We start from the raw sequence: 21,782 nt of genomic DNA on the forward strand, positions 1-21,782 counted from the left end.
CAGGAGGCTACTTGGGCAGGCCTGAATTGCATGCTCCAATTCCAAAGCCCCATCGGGGGAGAGCTAAGGCGAATTCCCAAACCAAAACCAGGGCTGTTGCTGCAAAAAGGAGGCCTGGGTGCTGAGGACTCAGGAAACACGTCCCTACCCAGGGATCATCTTCAAATTATAAGTGAGGAGATGGCCGGGCATGGTGGCTCACACCAGCACTTTCGGAGGCTGAGACGGGAGGACTGCTTGAGTCCAGGAGTTCAGGACCAGCCTGGGTAACATAGTGAGACCCCGTCTCTACAAAAACAAACAAAGAAAATTAGCCGGGCATGGTAGTGTGCGCCTGTGATCCCAGCAACTCAGGAGGCTGAGGTGGGAGGATCACCTGAACCTGGGAAGTCGAGGCTGCAGTGATCTGTGATCGCACCACTAAACTCCAGCCTGGGAAACAGAGTGAGACCCTGTCTCCAAAAAATAAAAATAAAATAATGGGGAAAGAGAGGCCGGGCTTTCTAGTGTCAAGGGCTGACATGTCCAGGGTGGGCCCCCAGGTACAGACAGCGCCCCACCCCAGGAACTAAGCCTTTCTCAGGTCTTTGAGCTTTTACGAATGACACAGGCTATGAGTCCATTTAAAAATCATTTTATTATTAACATCATCTTCCCATGTAGCCAAGTGTCTGTCATGTATAAGGAATGTCGGTAAATATTCCATTTGAAGCTTCTTTGTACATATTTCCCTCGATAAATAAACTCTGAATTCACATAAAAAAGTTAAACTTAAATAACTCATATTTCCTTCTCTTGTAACAGGCATATATTGGTAAAATATAAATATTCTCGGACTCAGGCTTTGTTCTAAGTGAGGACGGTAATTGATCACATGGTACAATTATTGACAGTAAAACCAAGAAATTGTCAGCTGGTGTCCTGGCATGGACTAGTGCTGAGGTGGGAAACAGGAAGTTCACATTTGGTTTCTGGGCCAAGGTGGGGCAGGAGGGGTGGTGGGGAGAAGAGGACAGTTGTTTTCTTTACAGCTCTGATAAAAATAATCTGTGCTGCCACTGAATTTTAACTTTGAATATATTCTTCTACATTTGCTGATTACTGAAAACTCAGATGTCAACTAACAAAATATGGCACATGATCCATTTTGAACAATGTCAATAGGTTCAGAAACTATCATTGGGCTGGCAAAAAAACAAGAGAAACGCACATGGCGAGAGTGATGATTCGGGGTTGGTTTGGTTGGTTCACTGTGGCCCACTGAACACTCGTCCCTGGCCTCAGTGTGGCAGATTCATCCCCTTGGGGCGATGGGATAAGCCCTGGTGCCCGGCAGGGCCTCTGAGGCCTGAGCGGCAGGTGAGGCTGGCAGGCGCCTGCTCAGAGCACGCGGGGGATGATGGTGAAGGGCACAGCGGGGCTGCTGGCCTCCAGCTCCAAGGCTGTCAGGAAGCACTCTGTGGCTGCCGCGTCGTTGCCCTGAGCTTGGAGGACCTCGCCCAGCCCGTTCCAGACCTCGTGGGCTGTCGAGTTCACCTGTACCGCGTCTCGGAGGATCTTCTCCGCCAGACTGTAGCGGCCCAGCTGGTGAAGGATCAGGGCCTGGAGAGGTCAGAGAGAGACAGTCAGCCATGGAGGCTTCAGGAGCTCTGCATCCTACTTATCCTTGAGTTTCCAGTCAGTTCCTCGAAGCCAGGAATATATCGCCATTGGGCTGGGCCCATAGTAAGTTCTCCAGTATTTCCTGCGTTCAGGAGGAACAGTCAAAATAGTCGCCAAGCTGACTAATATGAAGTTGCCAATATTCAGCCATGTTTTGAATATAAAAATGGCAACTTCATATGGTTCATCTGAAAACTTAAGAACCATGAATGAACTAATTCGAAGTCCGCAGTCTGCACTGACCCAGCACGGTGTCAGCATGGGATGGGACTATCATCCTTTTTTGTTTGTTTGTTTTTTGTTTTTGAGATGCAGTCTCGCTCTGTCGCCCAGGCTGGAGTGCAGTGGCGCGATCTCGGCTCACTGCAAGCTCCGCCTCCTGGGTTATGCCATTCTCCTGCCTCAGCCTCCTGAGTAGCTGGGACTACAGGTGCCCACCACCAAGCCCGGCTAATTTTTTGTATTTTTAGTAGAGACAGGGTTTCACCATGTTAGCCAGGATGGTCTCGATCTCCTGACCTCGTGATCTGCCCACCTTGGCCTCCCAAAGTGCTGGGATTACAGGTGTGAGCCACCGGGCCTGGCCTGTCATCTTTTTTTTTTTAACCTAAAAAGAAACATCATTGGTGGAATTATACTATCAGAATGATGATGACAGTTTTTAAATTGCTCACAGCCCCTTCCCCGACCAAGGCCCTGACCTCACTGTCCCTGCTTGCCCGAGGCTGTGCCCAGCAGTCATCTTTGTTTTTCTTGGTTGGGGTGTACCCATGGGTCCCACCTATTTCATCATCATCGCGTTTCCAAGCTGCGTACCTCTATAAGCGATGCGTGTACTCTCTCATCCAATGGACACTCTCACTTTCTCAACCTCTCCCTCGGGGCAGAAACATTTAGGTCACATCCAATCTCTTTGCTGTTCTGAATCGCACAGACATGAACATCTTTCCAGAAAGCACCTCTTTGTTCTTTAGATCAGTGGATTTCCGATCTTTTTTGTATCCCTGAAAACCTTTGGTTAAATGAAATCTTACAGAGAACACCCACACAGTCTATGTATAAAGAGACAAAAAGGAACAGCTCGGGGGGGTGGGGAGGGGAGTCCAGTGTCCCCCATGAGCTCCTTTTAGGGGCCCTGGGGGAGGCTCAGTGGAATGGGCTTGACAACTATTTGGACATCCTCCCCTTAGGGCAAATCTCCCCAAAGTAGGGTCTCTGGGTAAGAGGATATGACTCTCTTTAGCATTCCCCAAACATTTTGCAAATTTTATCCCCAAAGGTTGCCTCACTTTTTCAGCCATCAGCAGTTTCTGTGGTTGGTCACCTGCCCGCTTCGATCATGACTCTATTTCTGCTAATGTCGTACGTGCAGAATGTCCCTCCTTGTTGAAATCTATATTTCTTTAATAACCATTGAGGTTAAATATTTCCCATGCTTTTGTTTAGGAGCCTTTCATAAGATTGCTATTCATCTGCTACCGTAATTTCCCAGCCTATTCTTTGACTTTTGAGATTCTTTTCTTTGAAAAGTTTTAAGTTGAAAAATTAAATTTGTTGATCTTTGATGATTTTTTTGCCACTTCAAAACTTAGAAAGTTATCCTTTCAAAGAGCTGACACATGTTCAATTCCATTTATCTTAATTTTCCCTCTTTTAAGTAGTTGACTACTTTATCTTGGCAGAGTGATGGATTCCTCCTACTTTGCTAGACACAAACTAGCTCATCCTCCCTCCCCTCACTCTATAAAGCACTGCCTCCATCCTAGAGTGAATTATTACATGAATCAGGGGCCTTCCACTATTTTCCAACAAGCCACAATATCAAACTTCTGCATCAGCACCACAGTTTTCATTTCTGTTACTCCCAAAATCATGTTTTAATAGGTAGAGTCAGAGCTTTCCCTCACTGCTCCTTGCTTTTAGTATGTTTCCTGACAATCTTACCCTGTACTATTTTCGATGAATTTCAAAATCAGTTTCTTCATTCCCTTTAGAAGTCAAATTGCATTTGCGTTACCTCTCTTGGAGAGTGTGGAGAAGCCTGACATCTTTACAATGTCTAGTCTTCCCACTGAGCAATGAGTTATGGCCCTCTGCTCTTTCAAATCTCACCTTAAATCTCCCAATAAAGCCTTGCCCTCGCTTCAGGCAGTGTGAGCATGTCACTCGCGAGGCAGCCCAGCCTGCTCACAGGCCCTGGCTTCATCAGCAGGCAAGAGGGCAGCAGGGTGGCTGTCAGGAGCAGAACCAGCCAGCGTGACGGCAGGAATGTGCCTGCCTTGAAGTAGCATCCAAGGGCCTGAGAGACAACCTGGCTTCCATAAGCCCCCAACAGGAGAGCTGGGGTGTCCACCCAGGAGGAGCACGTGGTTGGGATGACAGCCAAGGAGACCCATGGCCGAGGGTAGTGTGTGGGCCCTGTGGAGGCTCAGAGTGGAAGGTGGAGGAAGGAGACCCCCAGCTCTGGGAGGAGGAGGCAGTTTAGGGAGCTCTCCTGGGTGAGGAGGAGGCGGAGGCCACGCTGCCTCAGGTAGAGAGGGCTGCCCTCCCCTGGCTGGGAACAGCAGGCTTCCGGGTCAGCCCTACCTTCTCAAGAACACAACAGAAACACCCGATGTTTCTTTTCTTATGAATATCCAAACATGTGTCCGTGCTGGAGTTCCTGCATATGACCAGGTCCTTGATGGCATCTGCCAGAGAAGGTTCTGGGGTGGCCAAACAGCCGAGGGTAGCTGGCCACTGCAGAGCCACACCTCCTGACTCCTGGTGCCTGTCTGAAGGGCTTCTGGGTGTGGAGTCCAGCTGGGGGTGGCAAATAATCACATCCATCTCCCAGGATGGTGCTCTGGACCACCTTGGACCTCCTTAAGAGGGAATCTGACAACTCCACATCCTCACTTCCCAACCTCAAAGGCCAGCAGAACAAATGGTAGGCCACCCACCCAGGTTGCACTCAGTAGGACATGAGGCCGGATGAGATCCTGCCCCCTTTCTTTGAGGGGAGGTTATCACCTGTGCTCACCCTAGAACATTCCAACGTAACCATGAGGGAAGGGAGGTTTCTGGGTAGCGGCCGTGAGCAGCAGCCTGGAGAGATTATGGCAGAAGCTTGTCACACGCCTTCCTGTCATGGCTTTCTTGGTGCATCAAGATACTGAATACACACAACAGGTTTCTGAGTGGCTCTCCTGGCAGGGAGACACGTGCTGCATGCTTCTGGCAAATAGGTGATGAGCGGTAAGCCACTGTGCTTACTTGGTTGCAGGTGGAGAATGTAATTCAGGTCCCACTAGGCTCTGCCACTGTAGCATCAGCCCCGTGCTGTTTTCTTCCTCCAAGTGGAGGGTTTTTCCCCACTGGGCACCACGCTAGCCCTGTAGCTAGGCACTGTAGCTAGCCCATCTCCTATTACTACTGCTTTAGATACAAGAAGACACGGTTCAGAAAGGCCACGTTCTCGCCCCAGGTCCCAGGGCCAATCAACATCGAGCTGCAGCCTTGCCCAGGTCTGCTTGGTCCTGAAGCAGCCCATACTTCCCACCTGGTCCACACTACCTCTGTCGCTTTAAGAGGCAAGCCCTGGGCCAGCAGAGGAGAGCTCAGTGGAGCTCTCTCAATGCAGGCCCCAGGACACTCAGGCAATAACCCAGTTACATCCAAGCAACAGGAAAGGGGCATCTGCCACGCTGTGTCTTCCCTTTCATTTCTCTGACCACTAACTGCTGATTTTATTGCTCCTTCCCATGTTATGATTGGGAAATTGCTCCTCTCCAAGGCACAGCTTCCCTCTGGCTCAGACCTGCATCTTAGAGCCATCCTGTATATCTGCTCATGGAACGGAGGGCTCCTTGCCTCAGGACAGCTGTGATCTTGAGGCTTGGGAAGGCTGCCACAGCCAAAGGACTGGGCCATTCTGTCCACCAGAAAGTGGATGGGTGAGATGTGGAGGCCAGGAGGACCAGGGCCTTGGCCCAGTGGGATGCAGAGGGCTCTGGTCTCAGCACCCTGCTGGAGTGGGGAGAACCCACCAGTCCCTTCCTGCTGGGATTTTTGTTTAGAAAGTGGCAGGCCACTGCATCTGGCCAACTGTGGGGGCTGCAGGGTATGGGACAGGGGCATGTCTAACCGCCCTCAAAAGTCCTGCAGAGAACCAACCCCGAGGGGCTAATCTGAGCCAGCACCCTCCGTGTTGGCCACTAAGAGCCTCTGCAGTACTCTGGTATTCTAGGGTTCTTGCTGGCTTGGAAATTTCCAGCCCATATACCTGGACTTGTAGTCCTAACGTAGGAACTGCCATTTTCAGATGACCTTGAAGCTTCCTGAGCAATCTGTTCAGTGGAATTAATTCCTAAAGCTGGAGCTGCTTAGGGAGACATCGCAGACTTGCCAGGGGCTGCCAGCTCAGGCTTGGCACAGGAATGAAAAATAGGCCTCTCCCCAGTGAGCCAGGAGCAGCTCAGAAATCAGCCCATGACGGGATCAACCAGAACAAGCTCCAGCTGCAGTCAGAGCCGCTGCCTGGAGCCAGCACAGCTAGAGGACTGGCCAGAGGTGGGCAGGGACCTGGCTGTGTCTGGCTGTCAGGAGTGACACACCGCCCAAGCTCCACAGTGCTGACCAGGGACCTTCCTTCCTTTCCCTTCCCTGGGCTCCATGTGCTCTTCTGCACCGCAGCCCTCATGTCCTTTCCAATTCTAGGGGCCCGGCTTGCTCTCTCCTCCAGAGATCAAAGGCCTAACTCCTGAGGCTGGCATGGAGCTGTTGTCAGCACCAGCTGGGTCCAACCTTCCCTGGGTTCAGTCAGGCTTGTCTGTCAGCCAACGTGTTTCTGCAGGAGGCAGCCCCAGCCCCCTCCTGCCTCCCAGCTGCTGTTGGTCAGCCTGGGGCCTTCCTGCTAGAGCCCTTGTCCATCTGCCTGAGGCCATAATGCACCCCATCCCTGCAGAGCCAGGCGGCCACACTGCCCCCAACCAGCAGCGCTGCCCAGCAGCATGCAGCTCCTGCTCCCAGCCATCAGCCTGCAGGAGGCAGATTCCAATGATGACATATTACCATATATTACCATATAACCTGCCACTCCCTGCCCCCATATCAAACCCAACAAAACCCACCGAGTGATTGCTTGGTGCTGGATAGAGTGGGTAAACGCAGGCCTGCTCTCAAAGAGCTCGGAGTCCAGTGCAAATCACCAACAGCGCTAAGCATTAAGGTCTTGTTCCATCCTCTCTCACCTCCAGGAGCCAGCGCTGCTGGGGCTTGAGTTTCACAGACCAGATGACCTGCCTACAACCCTTGTACAGGTAGCTGGCAGCAGAGCTGAGGCCTGCAGCTGTGCTGCGTGTGCCCTTGATACTGGGCCCTCTCCCCTCCCCTGTGTGTGAAGAGGATGCGCACACAGACTTCCACCTTCCCCAGCACTGGTGTTCCTGCAGCCACTATGGGTTGGGAGCCGGCTGGGGCTGAGCTTCAGAGAGCTGGGAAATCACTGAGGAAGTAACTTATTAGTCCCTTTCTTCAGACACAGATGAAGGCTGCCTCCCAAGCTGGTAATTATCATAATCAGGTGTTTTGTACAAATAGGATCTTGATGATGCACCAAATTGGCAATAAGAGATTAAATTAAACCTGTTATTTCAAATGAGATGAAATGGACTTGGCCAGTTTCAGAGCAATTAGCATCTTCCTCTCTTTTGCCTTTAATTGCTGCCCAGGGGCTAAACACCTTGCCAGACCCCGAGGGCGCCTGTGCCAGAGCCCCTGGAAGGCTCCTGTGCGCAAGGTTTCCTGCTGCAGCCTTGGTGTAGGAGGCCCTCAGCAGGGCGGGCCTGCACTATCCTCTGAGGCAGAAGCCTGCAGGACAGAAGCCACTTTGGAGGCTGGACACCATGGCTCACGCCTGTAATCCCAGCACTTTTGGAGGCTGAGGCAGGTGGAACGCTTGAGCCTGGGAGTTCGAGACCAACCTGGGCAACATGGTGAAACTCCGTCGCCACTAAAAAAATACAAAAATTAGCTGGGTGTGCTGGTGCACATTGTGATCCCAGCTACTTGGGAGGCTGAGGTGGGAGGATTGCTTGAGCCTTGGAGGTGGAGGTTGCAGTGAGCTATCATTGTGCCACTGCACTCCAGCCTGGGTGACAGAGACAAAAAAAAAAAAGCTCCTCTGGGAGATTTTGGACATCCCCATGGCACTTTGCACAAAAGCAAAGTCAGCCCTTTGCTGGGTTCAAGAGCACATCACAGACCACTGCTTGTCCCTCTAAGGGTACAGGTACAGGGAGATAACGTCCCTGAAAGCATCCTTCCCAAGGAGAAGCCATTGCTGAAAAGAAGTCCCGTGGCCCAGCTCTGGGTGGGGGTCAGTCGGTCTACCTGGTTATTGCTTTTCTCCAGGCATAATGTTTTGGAAATCAAACATTCAGCAGCAGGGATGGAGGCGAACCACTCTGAGTGCTTTCCACGCCAGGGCGTGGCTGATGGGCAGGCTCCCCTGCCAGCAGTGCTCTCAGCTTCTCTGAGCAGCAGTGCAGTGTTAGTGCAGAGAGCAGCGAGCTGTCCCTCACCACATCACAGCCGGCCTGGATTCTGCAGAGCCTGCTGGGCCACACCAGGGCCACTGATGGGTAGAAAGTCTAGTGTCAGGGATGGTACTGGAGCACTTAAAGATCTTTGTGTTCTGCTCCTGGGTCAGAAACTCCACCATTACCCTTTGCAGGGGGTAGAAGTGGGCATGGGTGGCTTAAGGCAGTGTTGTCAGGTGGCTTCTCCAAAAACACAAGTAAACCTGGGAGGACAAATGCGTGGATCACCAGGCTCTATTAATTGTGCATGTGCAAGCCAGTATGATCAATGCAGTGTATGTTTTGCTGACTGCAAAGTGCTTTTGACACCGTCTCGTGTGACGGGTGCCACATTAATTGAGGTGGCTTATCTCTAGCTCTGTTCCCCCACTAGGCTTTGCTGTGAGTGCCTGGAGGGCAGGGACTGGGTGAACCCTGGTCATCTCTGCACCACCAGGCCTGACACTGGGCAGGTGGCCAGCAACTTGGGGCAGAATGAATAAATGAGCAGACCCAGAAACTCGATGAGAGCAGCATACTGTTGAAAGCTACCATGGACTGAGCATGGGTCTGTCTGCCTGGTCCAGGGCCTGTGCTCTGACCCCCCACAGCTTGCCATGGAGAGGGTGAAAGATTTTCTCAGCATCGGCTGGGCGCGGTGGCTCACGCCTGTAATCCCAGCACTTTGGGAGGCCGAGGTGGGCGGATCACAAGGTCAGGAGATCGAGACCATCCTGGCTAACACGGTGAAACCCTGTCTCTACTAAAAAATACAAAAAATTAGCCGGGCGTGGTGGCAGGTGCCTGTAGTCCCACCTACTTGGCAGGCTGAGGCAGGAGAATGATGTGAACCCGGGAGGCGGAGCTTGCAGTGAGCAGAAATCGCACCACCACACTCCAGCCCGGGCGACAGAGCAAGACTCCGTCTCAAAAAAAAAAAAAAAAAAAAAAAAAAAAAAAGATTTTCTCAGCATCCTGCAAGTCAGCTGCTCATGCAGCTGGTGGAGGTCAAACCTCACTGGTGGAGTGGGGCCCCTTCTCCTCCAGAGGGAGTGAGGCCCAAAGGCAAGGGTGGTGGGGGCTGAGGACCAGGATCAGCGGCTTTTCCCATGGCTCAGCGCCCACCTGAGCTGCTGGGGCCACTTGAGCCGAACGGGCACCACCATGACTTTTGAACAAAGTCACACGGCCTCCTCATGGTGAGGTGTCAGGGACTGTGGTGGCAGCTTCTGGGGTGGAAAGCCCATCCTCCCAGCTTTGTCTCCCTTTGGGAAGATGACAGTGCTGCTGAGCTGGCTGTGGCCGGAGCTGCAGTTGTGCTGGCCACAGATGGCACACTGGGGGCTCAGGGTGTAGGTGAGGGGCCTGAAAGGTGCTACAGGCCCTGGCTGCTGCTGGTGGCTTCTGCATGGAGGGACCTGGCTGGCCACAGGGAAAAGGCACGGTGCTCTCTGGGACAGCGGAGCGTGGAAGTTGGGGGTGTGAGTCCTAGGCTCACCCCAGCAGACTGGGCTTGAATCCTAGCTCCACCGTTTACTTGGACAACTTACTCTGAGTGTCAGATGCTTTATCTGCATAATGGGGAGAAATACTAACCAACGGGGGAGTTAGTTGGACTAACTCGTTTAGTAAGGACTAAATGAGGTCACGAGTTTGCAAGGCACTTAGCAGATCGCCCAGCACATTTGTACGCCTTCAGTGGGTGGCAGCTCTCAGCAATATTAGGATTATGGCTGTTCTCATTACCGTTGTTAAACTAGAGACCATAAGACTGATGGAACAGACTCGCTGTGCAATAAGATACCAAATCATAAACCAGAACTAAGACCACGCCAGGCAAGGGTTAAGTCACATATCCCTGAAAGAATACACTGCCTTCTAACTGCCACAAGGTTTTTGTTTTTCTCTAGCAGCTAAACAAGCACTGGCCTCGAGATAAGCAATATTGAAACAATTGCAGCTCACCTACCACCAGACCCTAACTGAGCTCCCATTCCGCAAGTTGCAACTGCAGCTTTGACTGAACAAGAGACCACCAACCACAGGCTGGTTCTGACTGGTTTAGTAAGAGGCTGAACACTGTGTGTCTTCCTGCCCCTGCCTCATCTGTTGATGTATAGGACCGAACTGTAATGCATCTAAATGTTATGTCTCCACCCTAAAGTGAACATGCAATGTGTGTAATTTGCATATTTGCTTATCACACACATGCACACATCCCCCTTTTGTGAATATTCATAGCTCCTCCTATAACCTGTTGAATATGTATACTTGGCCAACCAGTTCCACATAAATCCCTGTTCCACCCTCCCCTCTCTCAAAGTGCTTTTGCTTTTGGTCTCTGCCTGAGGCTACATTTCCCAGCCAGTCAAGATGGCCACCCTGCAGGCTGCAATCCATTATAAGAAATGAAGTCTTTTCTGCAAATGTATGAACCTCCTGATTCCTCAGGTGACACTATTAGTGACTCCAAGAGGAGGGGGGGCCCTTCCGTGATGCCAGTAGTTGGCTGACTCTTCACCTCCATCTGTCTCCCTCTTTAAGGGCAAGGACCACCATGATTTGTCTTTGCATGTACGGCACCTGGAGCGGGCCTGGTACAGAAGAGGCTCTTGGGGAATGCTTGTTGGATAGATGGAGGGATGGAGTGGGATGCTGTGGGGTGGTAGGGAAGGAGAAGTCCCAAAGAAAGCTCTGGCCTCAGGTCACCCTTGTCTATGCTCCCAAGTCAGGCCAGCATACTCAGAGCCTCCTCTCCTTACAGAATCATTAGCATGACGGTCTCTGGGGGATGAGAGCAACCCCTGGGAGAAGATGCGCTGCTCCCAGCTGAGCCCAGTGGGCTGTATGGCTTCCCCTCAGGCTATTTGCTCGCACACCACAGATCAGACACTGCTCTCTAAGAAAATCCCAGAACCCACCCACAGAGCCAACACTCTTACAGAGGAGAAAACAGAGGGCCAGAGAGGAGAACAGCTTTGCTCAAGGCCTTGACCCTGCTGGACACAGAGTGGGGCTAGATGGCAGGCTCCTGAAGGGCTGGGTCTGGAAAGCCTGGTGCAGGGCCTGGCCCAGGGCCAGCCTCCAAGTTTTAGACTCCGATTACAGTGCTCTAACTCTGCCCTTGACTCTAGCTGCTTTCTGCTTGTCCTGTCAGGGGCTATGTTCATGGCAGACTAGGCTTTCTGGAAGCCCACCAGGCCCCTAAGAGTGGGTTCCCTGACTTGAGGAAAATGAGGACCCCACAAGAGCTCCAGCCCCTTCCCATAAGCTGCAGCACAGTTGGTCTGGCTGTCTGCATTCGCTGAAATATAGGCATGAAATGAGAAACACCAGCACACGTGAGTCACCACTTCTCAGGAATTTGAATTTTCCTTCTAGAGGATGCCATTGATCAGAGGAAAGCAGGGTGGCAGCGGTAGTGTTTTCAAAAATATTTTTCTTTTAAATCAGAATATAAATAGACTGCAAACCAGTACCACTCTGAGAAGCCCACAGGAGACTGGCTTTGAAAGGGTTTCCTTGGAGCAGCTCAGGAACACAGAGCTGAGGGCTGCCCCTGCCTCCTTTCCTCCCGGGCAGCCCTTTCTTCTCTGGCAAGTGTCAGAGGCACTGTCAGTTCTGAGTACAAGCATTTTGTGGGCGCAGCTGAGGGGGCAGCCCTGAGCCCCACCCCGCTTTCCAACAATGCCTTGAAAAGGAACTGAAAACATGCGTGGGTGGGGTGGGGGCTGTGCCAGCTTTTCCACCTGGATTCTAGAAGCTCTGGGCGAGGCCTGGTCTCTATGGGGCTCTGTTTTGTGTTTCATTTCTGTTTGTTCTGAGTGCTTAGAAATGGCACCAGTTTGCCAGGGGGCCAAGTGTGTGTGTCTTGCCTAATGACACCAGCCAGAAGGCTGGCCTCCCCAGGCCAGAAGCTCCGCAGGGTCCAGGTCCCGGTGTTCTGGCTGAGGGGAGGCATCCCCAGTCCCACAGCCCCACACCTCCTGCACACCTCTGCCCGTCAGAGCTCCACCGTGGGGTGGGACTCACATGCTGCCACTCACTCAGCCCCTCACCGGGCCAGTCAACAGCAAGTTGAAGGACCTTCTGGGCACCAGGCAGGCCCACCTTCCTCTCGGCAGGTCACAAGTTCTGGGCAGGGGCAGGTGTGGGGCTGATTTACTCATCTGGCCTATTTTACTCAGCACTGACCCAGTTTCCCTGAAGGCCAACCCTAGGTCTTCCTGACAGCCTGTGCCCATCTAAGCCTCATACACAGCAGGTGGCCAGGGCCTGCATACGGCCCTCTCCCCAGCGACATGATGGCTGCCGCTGTCACCGGGTGGCCTCCAATCCTGTCCATCCCCAGGCTCTCAGGTGGGGACAGAACATTCGTGTGGCCACTTCACCTCCAGATCCACAAAGGCCGCTGACGTGCTGGTCCAGGAACCCACGCAGAAGGGCAGTGCAGGAGGAGGGAAGGCACCTGCAGTGCAGCTCCTGGAGACACGCTGCCTTAAGAAGGGTGTCCTTCTGACAGAGGCCAGCTCAGATGAAGGGGGAGAGCTCCAGAAGACATAAGCGGGAGCCTGGCCCCCAGGCCGGACACCTTTTCCCTTGGGCCTGGGGTCGAACACGGAAGGCAAATCTCCTCCAGTCCCCGTGGCTCCCACCTTCCTGCTCAAATGTCAGAACCGAAATGGGGTAGCTGCTTCCTCACTCCCTTCAAGTTAGCCAAACAAATGCCCCCAGTTACTGGCAGCCAGTCCCAGTCAGACATAGGGGTGTGGAGCCCCAGAGAAAAGACTGAGGCCCAAAGAACCTCAGGAAGGGAAGTGATGCTTTTGTCTGGGGCAGGGACAGGGGCTGTGGTCTAGGCGCAGGCCAGACGCCCCCAGGAGGCTCTTCCTCAGGGAGTGTGCCGAGTATTCCAGGAGGGAGCAGGGGAGACCCACAGCACGCCCTCTCAGAGCACTGGGGGCACCATGGGCTGCAGCACAGCCAGAGGCAGCCCCAGGTGCAGCACCTCTGCTCACCTGGAACAGCTGATGGCAGCAGGGGCTGCGCTATCACGGGGCCCCTTTTCCAGGTCAGACATTTTATCTGGAGAAATGCGCCTTCTGGGGTTTAGGCCTTTCCAGCATTGAACTCAACTCAGAAGGAAACAATAGTCATTTTTTCAAAAAAACCTCTTATTTTTCTAAGCCAACAGCCAGCCAGCTATGGAAGCAGAACTCCTCAGGGTTTGGGGGGTGCCTGGGCCTCGGCTCTCCGATGCACAGCCCCTGCTGCTGTCTCTGATGGGCAGCGCCCCCTCCAGGGACCAGGAGCTTGTGATTTCCCGGGGCAGCCCACACCATGAGTGGACAGTCTGAACTGTTGGTTAAATGTGGAGCCCTCAGTGTCCTTTTCATCAAATCCCCACACTTTGAAGTCCTCTGAGTCCTCTGGAACCACGTGGAAAAGCCCCTTCTCTTTCCACCCGATGGGTTTTCAGGATAGGAAGAAAGCTTCCAGAACAGCGCACGCTCCCTCTCTGGGGCCTTGGAGGAATGGCGGATTCAGACCTCCCGCCCACTCTCCCCACCTCCCTGAATTCTGCTGCTTAACATAGCTCCTCGAAGAAGACCTGGCTGTGGGTCCAGATGAAGGCTCCGTTAAGCCCCAGGAAAATATGAGCATGGCTTTGACTTCTGTCTTCTTTTTAAAGCATCTGACTGGCAGAATCTCTTAAAGCTGCTTTCTTCCAGGATGATTTGGAATATTCTGGAGGAGCTTATTCTGCAATTAGCAGTGCAGAGTAATGGGCTGTCAGGCAGTAAACGCCAGCAGCTAGGGTGCCAGCAGCCTGGCCAGAAGCCAAAGGGCTTGATCAGCCTTGCGTGAATCTCACAGACTTGGCCCCCAATTTCCCCTTGGCCTAATTTCTTTGAAACTGTGTGCTTCAGCATTGGTGCTGACATATCCACAGACTGTGGTGGCTTTTAGAGAACAGTTGCTGGCAATCGGTGGGACATCCGGAGAGGGACCCGCAGCCCATCTGCCAGCAGCTTCTGAGCCCCAAAGCCCCGCAGTCCCCCACACACTCTGCGGCAGGTGTCCAGAGGGTGGTCGGGGTTGCAGTGAGCAGGGCATTAGAGCATTCCCCAAAGGACCGGCCGTCCTATTTGATAGGAGGGCAAACAGAAGCCCGGAGAGGGTAAGTGTCCTGCCAAGAGCACGGACGGAGTAAGGAACAGCATCCGGGTGTTCGGGTTCCGGGGGTGGGGCTCTGTTCACTCTGCTCCAACCAAAATCGTTTCTGGTTCTTTCCTCCCCTCTACAAACGCTCGTTGAGCGCCTGTGGGTGTTCTGGCACCAATGTCCCGGTGCTGTGCCAGGTGCGGGGAACTCAGTGGCACAGGCTGTCACTCGGGCCACGCTCTTGCCCTCGCTCAAGGCTCAGGACTGGAGGGGCTGGTTTGCTGTGGGTCCTGCCCCAGAGCCTCAGTCATTCATGTGTGTAGTCCCAGCATCTGCCACAGAGCAAGGCCTATTGGAAGGAGGATGAGGGAGGACATTCCAAAAGAGACAATATGATGCTCTCCCCACTTTAAACAAAGAAGAAGGCGGAAGCTCAGGGTCAGGGTGCTGGTTCATGGCCACACAGCTGAAGAGGAGGAGCTGAAACTTCAAATAGGATCTGATGTTTCTGCTCCAAAAGCTTCCTGTGAACAGAGGTCTGATTCTTCCTGGAGTGGATCGACTCTTAGTGATCACACCTGCATGATCTGGGGCAGGCTCCTAGCTCTCGGCAGCCCTGCCTGGGAGGTCTTAGTGGTGACAGGGTACCTCACTCCAGGTCAGGAGAAGGAGGGCAAGTACCTGGTTCAGTTACCAAGCCAGGTAGACGTCAGGTGTCAGAACCCAGGTTTTGTGAAGACCCGCTCAGGTCTCTCTGCTCCATGGCAGACTACTGAGATCTCTAGAGAGGGTAGCAGGCATTCAGGGACCAGGAAACACACTCCAAGAGTCCTTCCCTGATGGTCAGCTGACTCTGGACCCCACGGCTCAGCACTCCCTACGCCAGCCTGGGGGAGAAGCTCCGAGGACATGAGAGTGACGCAGCCGACTTCCCTGCTGTTCTCTGTCAGTCTGCCTGGCACTGCAGGCCCTTCCTCCACCTGGTGGCTGCCAGATTCCCGGTGAGCCAGAACACGGGCTCTTGGGACCCAGGTGACATAAGAGGACCTAGGGAAGGGGGGGTGTTTGATGGGGATGTCTCCCTCTGGGTGACGTGAAGAATGGCTGCCCTATCGCGTGCACACTGAGGGGTCCAGGAGGGTAATCTAAAAAGCAGCCCCTTCACAGTCTGGATTCTGCTGGGAGGACAGGATGGTGTGGGGACAGCACGGCTCCCTTCCCTGCAACCTGCACCAGCGCCATTCTGCCGACTGTGTCTCCAGCCCAGCTGCCTAACCCAGAGTCCTTTTCCTTGCCCTTGGGATTAATGGTGTGGTGATTTTGTGAGTCAGGAAAGAGACGGAGAAATGGCTGTGAGAACAGAAGGATGACTTGACCTCAACATCAGTCATCTCTCAGCTCCTCTCTGACTTCAGCTCTGGAGAGACCAAGGGAGGCATCTGCCTTCTCCTTGGAAAAGAGCACGAAGGCAAGCTGAGAGCTGCCTCTGCCTAGCCCTGGGAGTGGAATAACTTGGTCACCCTTGTGTCCGTGCACCTGGGTGCTGCTGCGGGCAGGGTCGCCGGGGACCCGTCAGGGGAGGGTGATGGGGAATCCCGGTGCCCCGGGGTCCATGTGAGCTCCCTGCCGGCTGCAGCCTAAGGCATAGATAGCACTCACAAATTCAGTGAACACACTCACAGGAGCGCCAGCACAAGCACCTCCAGCGTGCTGCGTGGTGCACTGACCTAATTGAAAGTGTCAGGCCAGCAAGTCCCATGTAACATCAAAGGACAGTCAGTGAGAAAGGAAGGCCAGGTCCACTGGCGGCAGCGCAGGCTGGGTAGGGGCCCTGTGGGAGTGGAGAGGAGACAGGAGGAAGCCTTGGGGTCTCCAGCAATATGTGGGGACACCAGGCATCCCCCCTATCCTGAAGCCTGGGCAGTCCTTGGTAACATTCCAGAGTCTCCAGCCTCCCCTCCCCCATCTGCCATTTAAATCACGTGCTTTGAGGCAGTGAGTTTTAGCTCAGAGGCTGGCCGGAAAGTGGCGGTAGCTGTCAGCTCATAGGAGGGAGGAAACTTGGGTCCTGCTGCTGGGGGGCCTACTGCACGCCAGCCAGGGTCTTCTGTGGGTGCTAACACAGCCCCCCTCTTGCTGGTACTTTTCCACTGGTAATGGGCAAGAGACTCCTGTTCACTTATTTCTACATTTCCCTGGTTGACTTCTTTATTTTTACCTATCTTCCCCAACAAGTCAGGCAGAGACCAACAGCACAGAGCAGCCTGGAAGGCGGCACTCCCCCATGGCCCGGCTGATGCTCATGGTGGAAAGTTTAGTGCTAATCACCCCCTAAAGACCCCTCCTGCCCTCTGGGGAAGCCAGTGCCCCTGCACATTGGGGAAGGTGGCGCTGTGCCCCAGGCCATGTGCGCCAGGCCAGGGAGATGCAGGCGTCAGGGACACTCTGAGGGAACTTGGCCCTGCTGCAGGCACAGGCTTCCCCTGGGGTCCTGGGACCACTGCCTCCACAGGGGAGAATAGCAGGCCCAGGCAGAGGCTGAGCTCCCCCAGAAGCCAGGGAAGGTGGGGACATGGGCAGGGCTATGACCCCAGGGCTCTGGCGGGGGAAGCGTCAGGCACGGAAGTGTTGGAGGGTCTCCATGGTCAGAAAGCCATTCCCATGCGGCCACTGCAGTGCTGCACGGGGATGCTTCCTGGGAGTCCCACGGCCTGAGACAGGGAGTCCTAGAAACTCTGACCCCACTCTTTCCCAAAGACCCTGACAGAGCCTCATCTGCCCTCTGCTTCCACCTGTCCTCAGGTGGGGCGGGGCGGGGCGGGGCTCATCCCTTTGCGAGGGCCTCACTGTACTCAGGGCTGACCTTTTATCACTGAACACTGGCAGCAAAGGCCTGTCTCCAGTTATCTCAGCGAGAGGGCTGAAGGCATGCTCCCCCTTCAGGAGAGCAGGGCTGGGAGAAGTCACGCGGGGCAGAGGGCCACGCTCCCACACCTGCTGTGTGACCTCCACCAACTGCCACTTAGGCAGAGGCTTCTCTCTCAGCCTCAGTGTTCTAATCAAGAAAATGAAGCAGCAAATTCTAGGGTTTGATCTCCAGCTGAAAATTCTAGGGTTTGATGAAATCTTCCACCCAAGGAATATTTAAATGTTGGAGCACCTACTATATCCTTAGTGTGTATCTGTTCTTCTAGGACTTGAGTGGCAGCGGCCAACGCAGCAGGGAGGGCTTCCTGGATGAGGGTCCTTGGCAACTCAGCCTGCAAGAGCAGAGGCCTGGCTGGTGTCCCCACCTGTAGCAGCAACACTGAGCTCAAACAAGATGGCAGCCCTGGAACCCCATTCCCTGCCTATGCTCGGGGGGAGAGGGGGAAGCGCCCCTGCTCTGGTGCTGCCTGGTGTGTGGGGACCGCGGGCTCACTGAGCAGCGCAGCCCAACTTTCTCCCTGACTCTGTAAAGGCAGGCAGCGGAGTGGAGTGGTGACAGACGATGGGCTAGTGGGGAGTTCTGAAGGCGATTGGATTTACAGGAAACTCTGGAAAGCTAAAAAATACCAATGGTGCAGAGGAGAAGAGCTGCCAGGCTTCTGAAGACAGGGGCTCATTGCTGCATGTCCTGACACCTGTGTGGTCCTGAGGACCCAGTAGACACTCAATAAGTGCTCCTTGGCTAAAAGTCACTGCAGTCCCCGGCACATTCTTGGTATACTGTCGGCACTCGATAGATGACTATGGTAGGGGTATTATCTCCCAGCTGTGCTGCAGCCGCGCCTGCCGTCCAGCCCAGGGTCCACTTGGGAAGGCCAGCCTCCGTGCCAGGGTGCCCCTCTGGCCTGGCATGGCTGCCTGGGTGGGGGATGGCAGGTGGTCCTCAGCAAGGCTGCCAGACCCTGGCCGTGAGTCCACCTGGGGAGGTAAGCCCCGTCTAGATCTCCATGGAGAGTGCCGGCTACACAAACAGCTGCCAGGACGACCCCAGGCCAAAGTCCCAGCTTCAACACACAGGGGGCTGAGGGGATGGGCTCTGCTTTAGGGCTGCCCCCGCCAAGCCCACCCCAGGCAGCTGGAGAGGAACTGTTTTTTCCACACCCCTGTGTGACACAAAGGCCGGATGAGTCACTACCTGCCACGGCAAGTCCGGTCATTTTGGCGAGTGGCTTCCCCCATCACTGCCAGGGTTTCGCATTCACTATTTTTCCATTTTTAAATAGGAACAAACAGAAATGATAAGACACCTTCTGATGAAGGGAGGCCTGGAACTGATAGGCCTTGGAAAATTTTTTTCCACAAATAACAAAAGAATTCACAACCCCAAAGGGCGGGGGGCCTCCCCGGCCAGCCCTCCTCTGCCCTGCCAGCCTCCGTTCACACCGCGGGGTGATTCTAGTGCATTAGCGCCGACGAACACTGGTTAGCGAGGAAAACAGAAATGGGCAGCTTGCCAGAAATGGGGACCTTCACTCCTGGAGTTTTTTACAAACTTTCTCCCCAGGGCCCCCAGGGCTTGGCCCCAAACTCAGGCCCAGGGCTGGAGCAGAGGCGACAGTGGACAGGCAGGGAACACTGTAGGGGAGCAACTGCCGCCTGGGAAACTGCATGGGGGCGCGGAAATGATGCTTGGGTGACGGCAGAGACCCAGCCCGGCACCTTCTTTCCTCACACAACTGAGCTCTTATCAGTTACCACGTCAATATGGAATAATTCAGTATCAAGAATAGAGCCATTTCCTCAAAACCTCCAGTCAGCTGTGACAGGCAGGGCACAGTGATGTGACTGCATACCCAGGCCGGGCAAATGTGGAGCTTGGAGGATCCACCCGGCCACCTGCCACATATGGGTCAGTTAACAAGGAGCATCTCCAGCCTCCTCAGAAGCCAGAAGCCCCTGCAGGGGTTCACAAAACGGGTCTGGGGCAGGGGCTAAACAATGACTTCGAGGGAGACCAGGAAATTGCAAGAGTAAAAGCAACAGCACGTATTGCTTCTGCAGTGCTCACAGGAGTCTTTGCGAATGTAGTGGCAGTTCTGCGCCCAGGGGGCCACAGAGGTGGCTGCTTAGAGCCAGAGGGGACTGGCGGGGCAGCTCTGGCTTTTCAGGAGCTGAGGAGATCAGCCTCCCTGCAACTCATCTGGGCACCCCCTGGCTCTCAGATTGGGACACTAGGTGGAAAAGTAGGCCCTTTCCTTCTCTAAAGAACAGAGAAGAGGCAGATCTGTTACGAGGCCCTAAAGCCCACCCTGCATGGACTCGCAGTGGGAGCCTCTGTGCTATACACATGATTCTCACAACACACAGGATTCTCACAGACACTCTGTTTTGGGAGAAAGGAAGGCACAGAAGACTAACAGCTGCCGGGTACATCCTATATGCTGGGCAGGTGCTAAGAACCGTGTAGAACCCGTATGACAGTGCTGCTAGGGTGGAATTCACTTCTGTATTACAGAGGTTAAATCACACGGCCACAGGGCCAAGGTCCTACAAACTGCCAGTGTATGGCAGAGCTAGAATTCAAACAAGGGGCTCTTTTGCTCCACAATGCATGCTCCCCCACCATGCTACCCTTCCTGCCACCATCCTGGGCAATTCCAGGGCTCGTTCCTTCCCCCTTGGCCCCTGTCCCTCTGGAATGGCAGAGAACCTCCGTCAGATCTGTGCTGTGAGCTCCAGGAGCCCCGGGTCAGGGCCATTTGGCACCGTTCTTCTCTGCCAATGTCCAGTGCTCTCCCGACTCTGCTCCCGTCTCCTGTGCCTGCCTTCCCCCCATCACAGTTCAAACCATCTGAGTCCAGTGGTGTCAGCAAACTGCCTCTCTGAAAGAGAAAAAGGCCTTGATTTGTGGCACTTGCCAATTTCCATGGTGTAAACATTTCCACCATGGCTGATTCCAAGCTACTGATGTGATATCATTGTGGGTGGAGCCAAGGAGAGGTGAGAGGAACGGACATACTGGCATCAGCTGCACTGCATGCATGCGTGAACCAGCAGGACCTGCAAGAGGCACTGGCACTAGAGCAGAGACCACACAGAAGACACAGGTGACACTGGATGACATGAAACACACTGATCCCATCATCCAAAGCACTCTGTCGTCTTGATGGTTGAGGGGAGCAACACAAAAATACTATCCTCTTCAGTGTTGAGGATTCAGAAAGGGAAAAGAGATACATTTTCTTCTATCACAGAACAACAGAATGAGGAGAGGCTCAAAGCATCATTGAAACATCCTCAGAACACTTCCCACATCTAGAAAAATGAGAAGGCTCTGTCTCCTCCCATTCAGGCTCCAAACGGTGGCTCAGCAACACAGCCTTCTGAGCTTGATTTCCCTACAGCCAATTTCCTTGTAAACTGGGCTGTGTCCATGTCATACTTGCTGGTGGGTGTGTAGGCGTCTGAGTGGCAGTAGGGCTAGCTGGTGGGGGCTGCTGGCGGCAAGGAAGGTGAGATTCTAGCTGGCTTTCTTTGATCATTGCAAAGGCAGAAGCAGATTTGTCACCTTTGTGTAATATATCAGACAGCAGGTAAAGAATTTAACAGCTTGTGGGAGTTCTAATTAGAGAGCCAATTATAACTCAATTGACCTGCCTTGCTTTGAAAGGCCTGGAAAAATGCATGTTGTCCTCAGGAAGAGGCAGATTTTGCTTCTAGTTTGTTCTGGGAGATCCCCGCAGGGATCTCTCACTTGTGCTTTGGTTCTGGCCCCATGCATCTGTGTGGTGCGGGGTGCCCTGATGTAGAGAATGAGAGAGAACCTGCAGGGACACCGATCCCTGAGGGGAGGGGCCGTTTCCTGCAGTGGGCCTGCTCTGCTCCTCTGTTTATGAAGAAAGACGCAGCATCACATCTCACTGGCTCCCTCGAGGGGCTGGGCCGGCAGCTTCTGCTTCACTCGGAAGGTCACTGGCCAGCATTCAACTGGATCTAATCAAGACTGAACTGGCAAGGGTGGACCCCAGGCATACTGTACATGTGTGCACGTGTGTGTGCATGTCGAAGGTTCCCTTCAGGAGCAGTCACTGTTGTTATGGGCTTGGGGTCACCCACCGTCCCTTGAGGGATGGACACCTGGCAAGAGAATCAGGTTTCAAACAGGCGTAAAGAGGGGACGCTTCACATTTCTCCTGAGAACCAAGGTGCGGCATTTGTTGTTAGACACCACTGAAGTCCCTCTGGCTCACACATGTGATCACATCTAATTTTCCCACAGCCCGATGGGATGAACACCATCGTCCCCACACACAGAAAGAAAAACTGAGGCCCAGAGAATTGACATGACTTGCCCAAGGGCCCCAGCTCCTCCCTGTGGATGCCGTCTCTAATTCAAGCCACTTCTGCTCCTGACACTTATCCAAGAGTGATTTTGCTGAGACCCTTCCTGTGCATGGTGGCTTGGTG

At 53.8% G+C, this 21,782-nt stretch overlaps 1 protein-coding gene across 10 annotated transcripts in view; it reads right to left on the bottom strand.

Moving 5' to 3' along the window:
* The window catches only part of TTC7B (tetratricopeptide repeat domain 7B), a 297,044-nt gene that overhangs the window by 14,867 nt on the left and 260,395 nt on the right, over positions 1–21,782 (bottom strand). For 3 of the 10 annotated variants that reach the window (XM_054530409.2, XM_063715697.1, XM_009249395.4), the window contains one exon: positions 619–1,602. The exons of 3 other annotated variants lie outside the window; for them this stretch is intronic. In XM_054530409.2, coding sequence (XP_054386384.1) covers positions 1,381–1,602 — 222 coding nt within the window. In that variant the 3' untranslated portion in view covers positions 619–1,380. 4 more of the 10 variants (XM_054530406.2, XM_054530404.2, XM_063715699.1 and 1 more) reach the window with 3 other exon arrangements.

The sequence above is a fragment of the Pongo abelii genome, chromosome 15 (assembly GCF_028885655.2).
Source record: "Pongo abelii isolate AG06213 chromosome 15, NHGRI_mPonAbe1-v2.0_pri, whole genome shotgun sequence".
Taxonomy (NCBI): Eukaryota; Metazoa; Chordata; class Mammalia; order Primates; family Hominidae; genus Pongo; species Pongo abelii.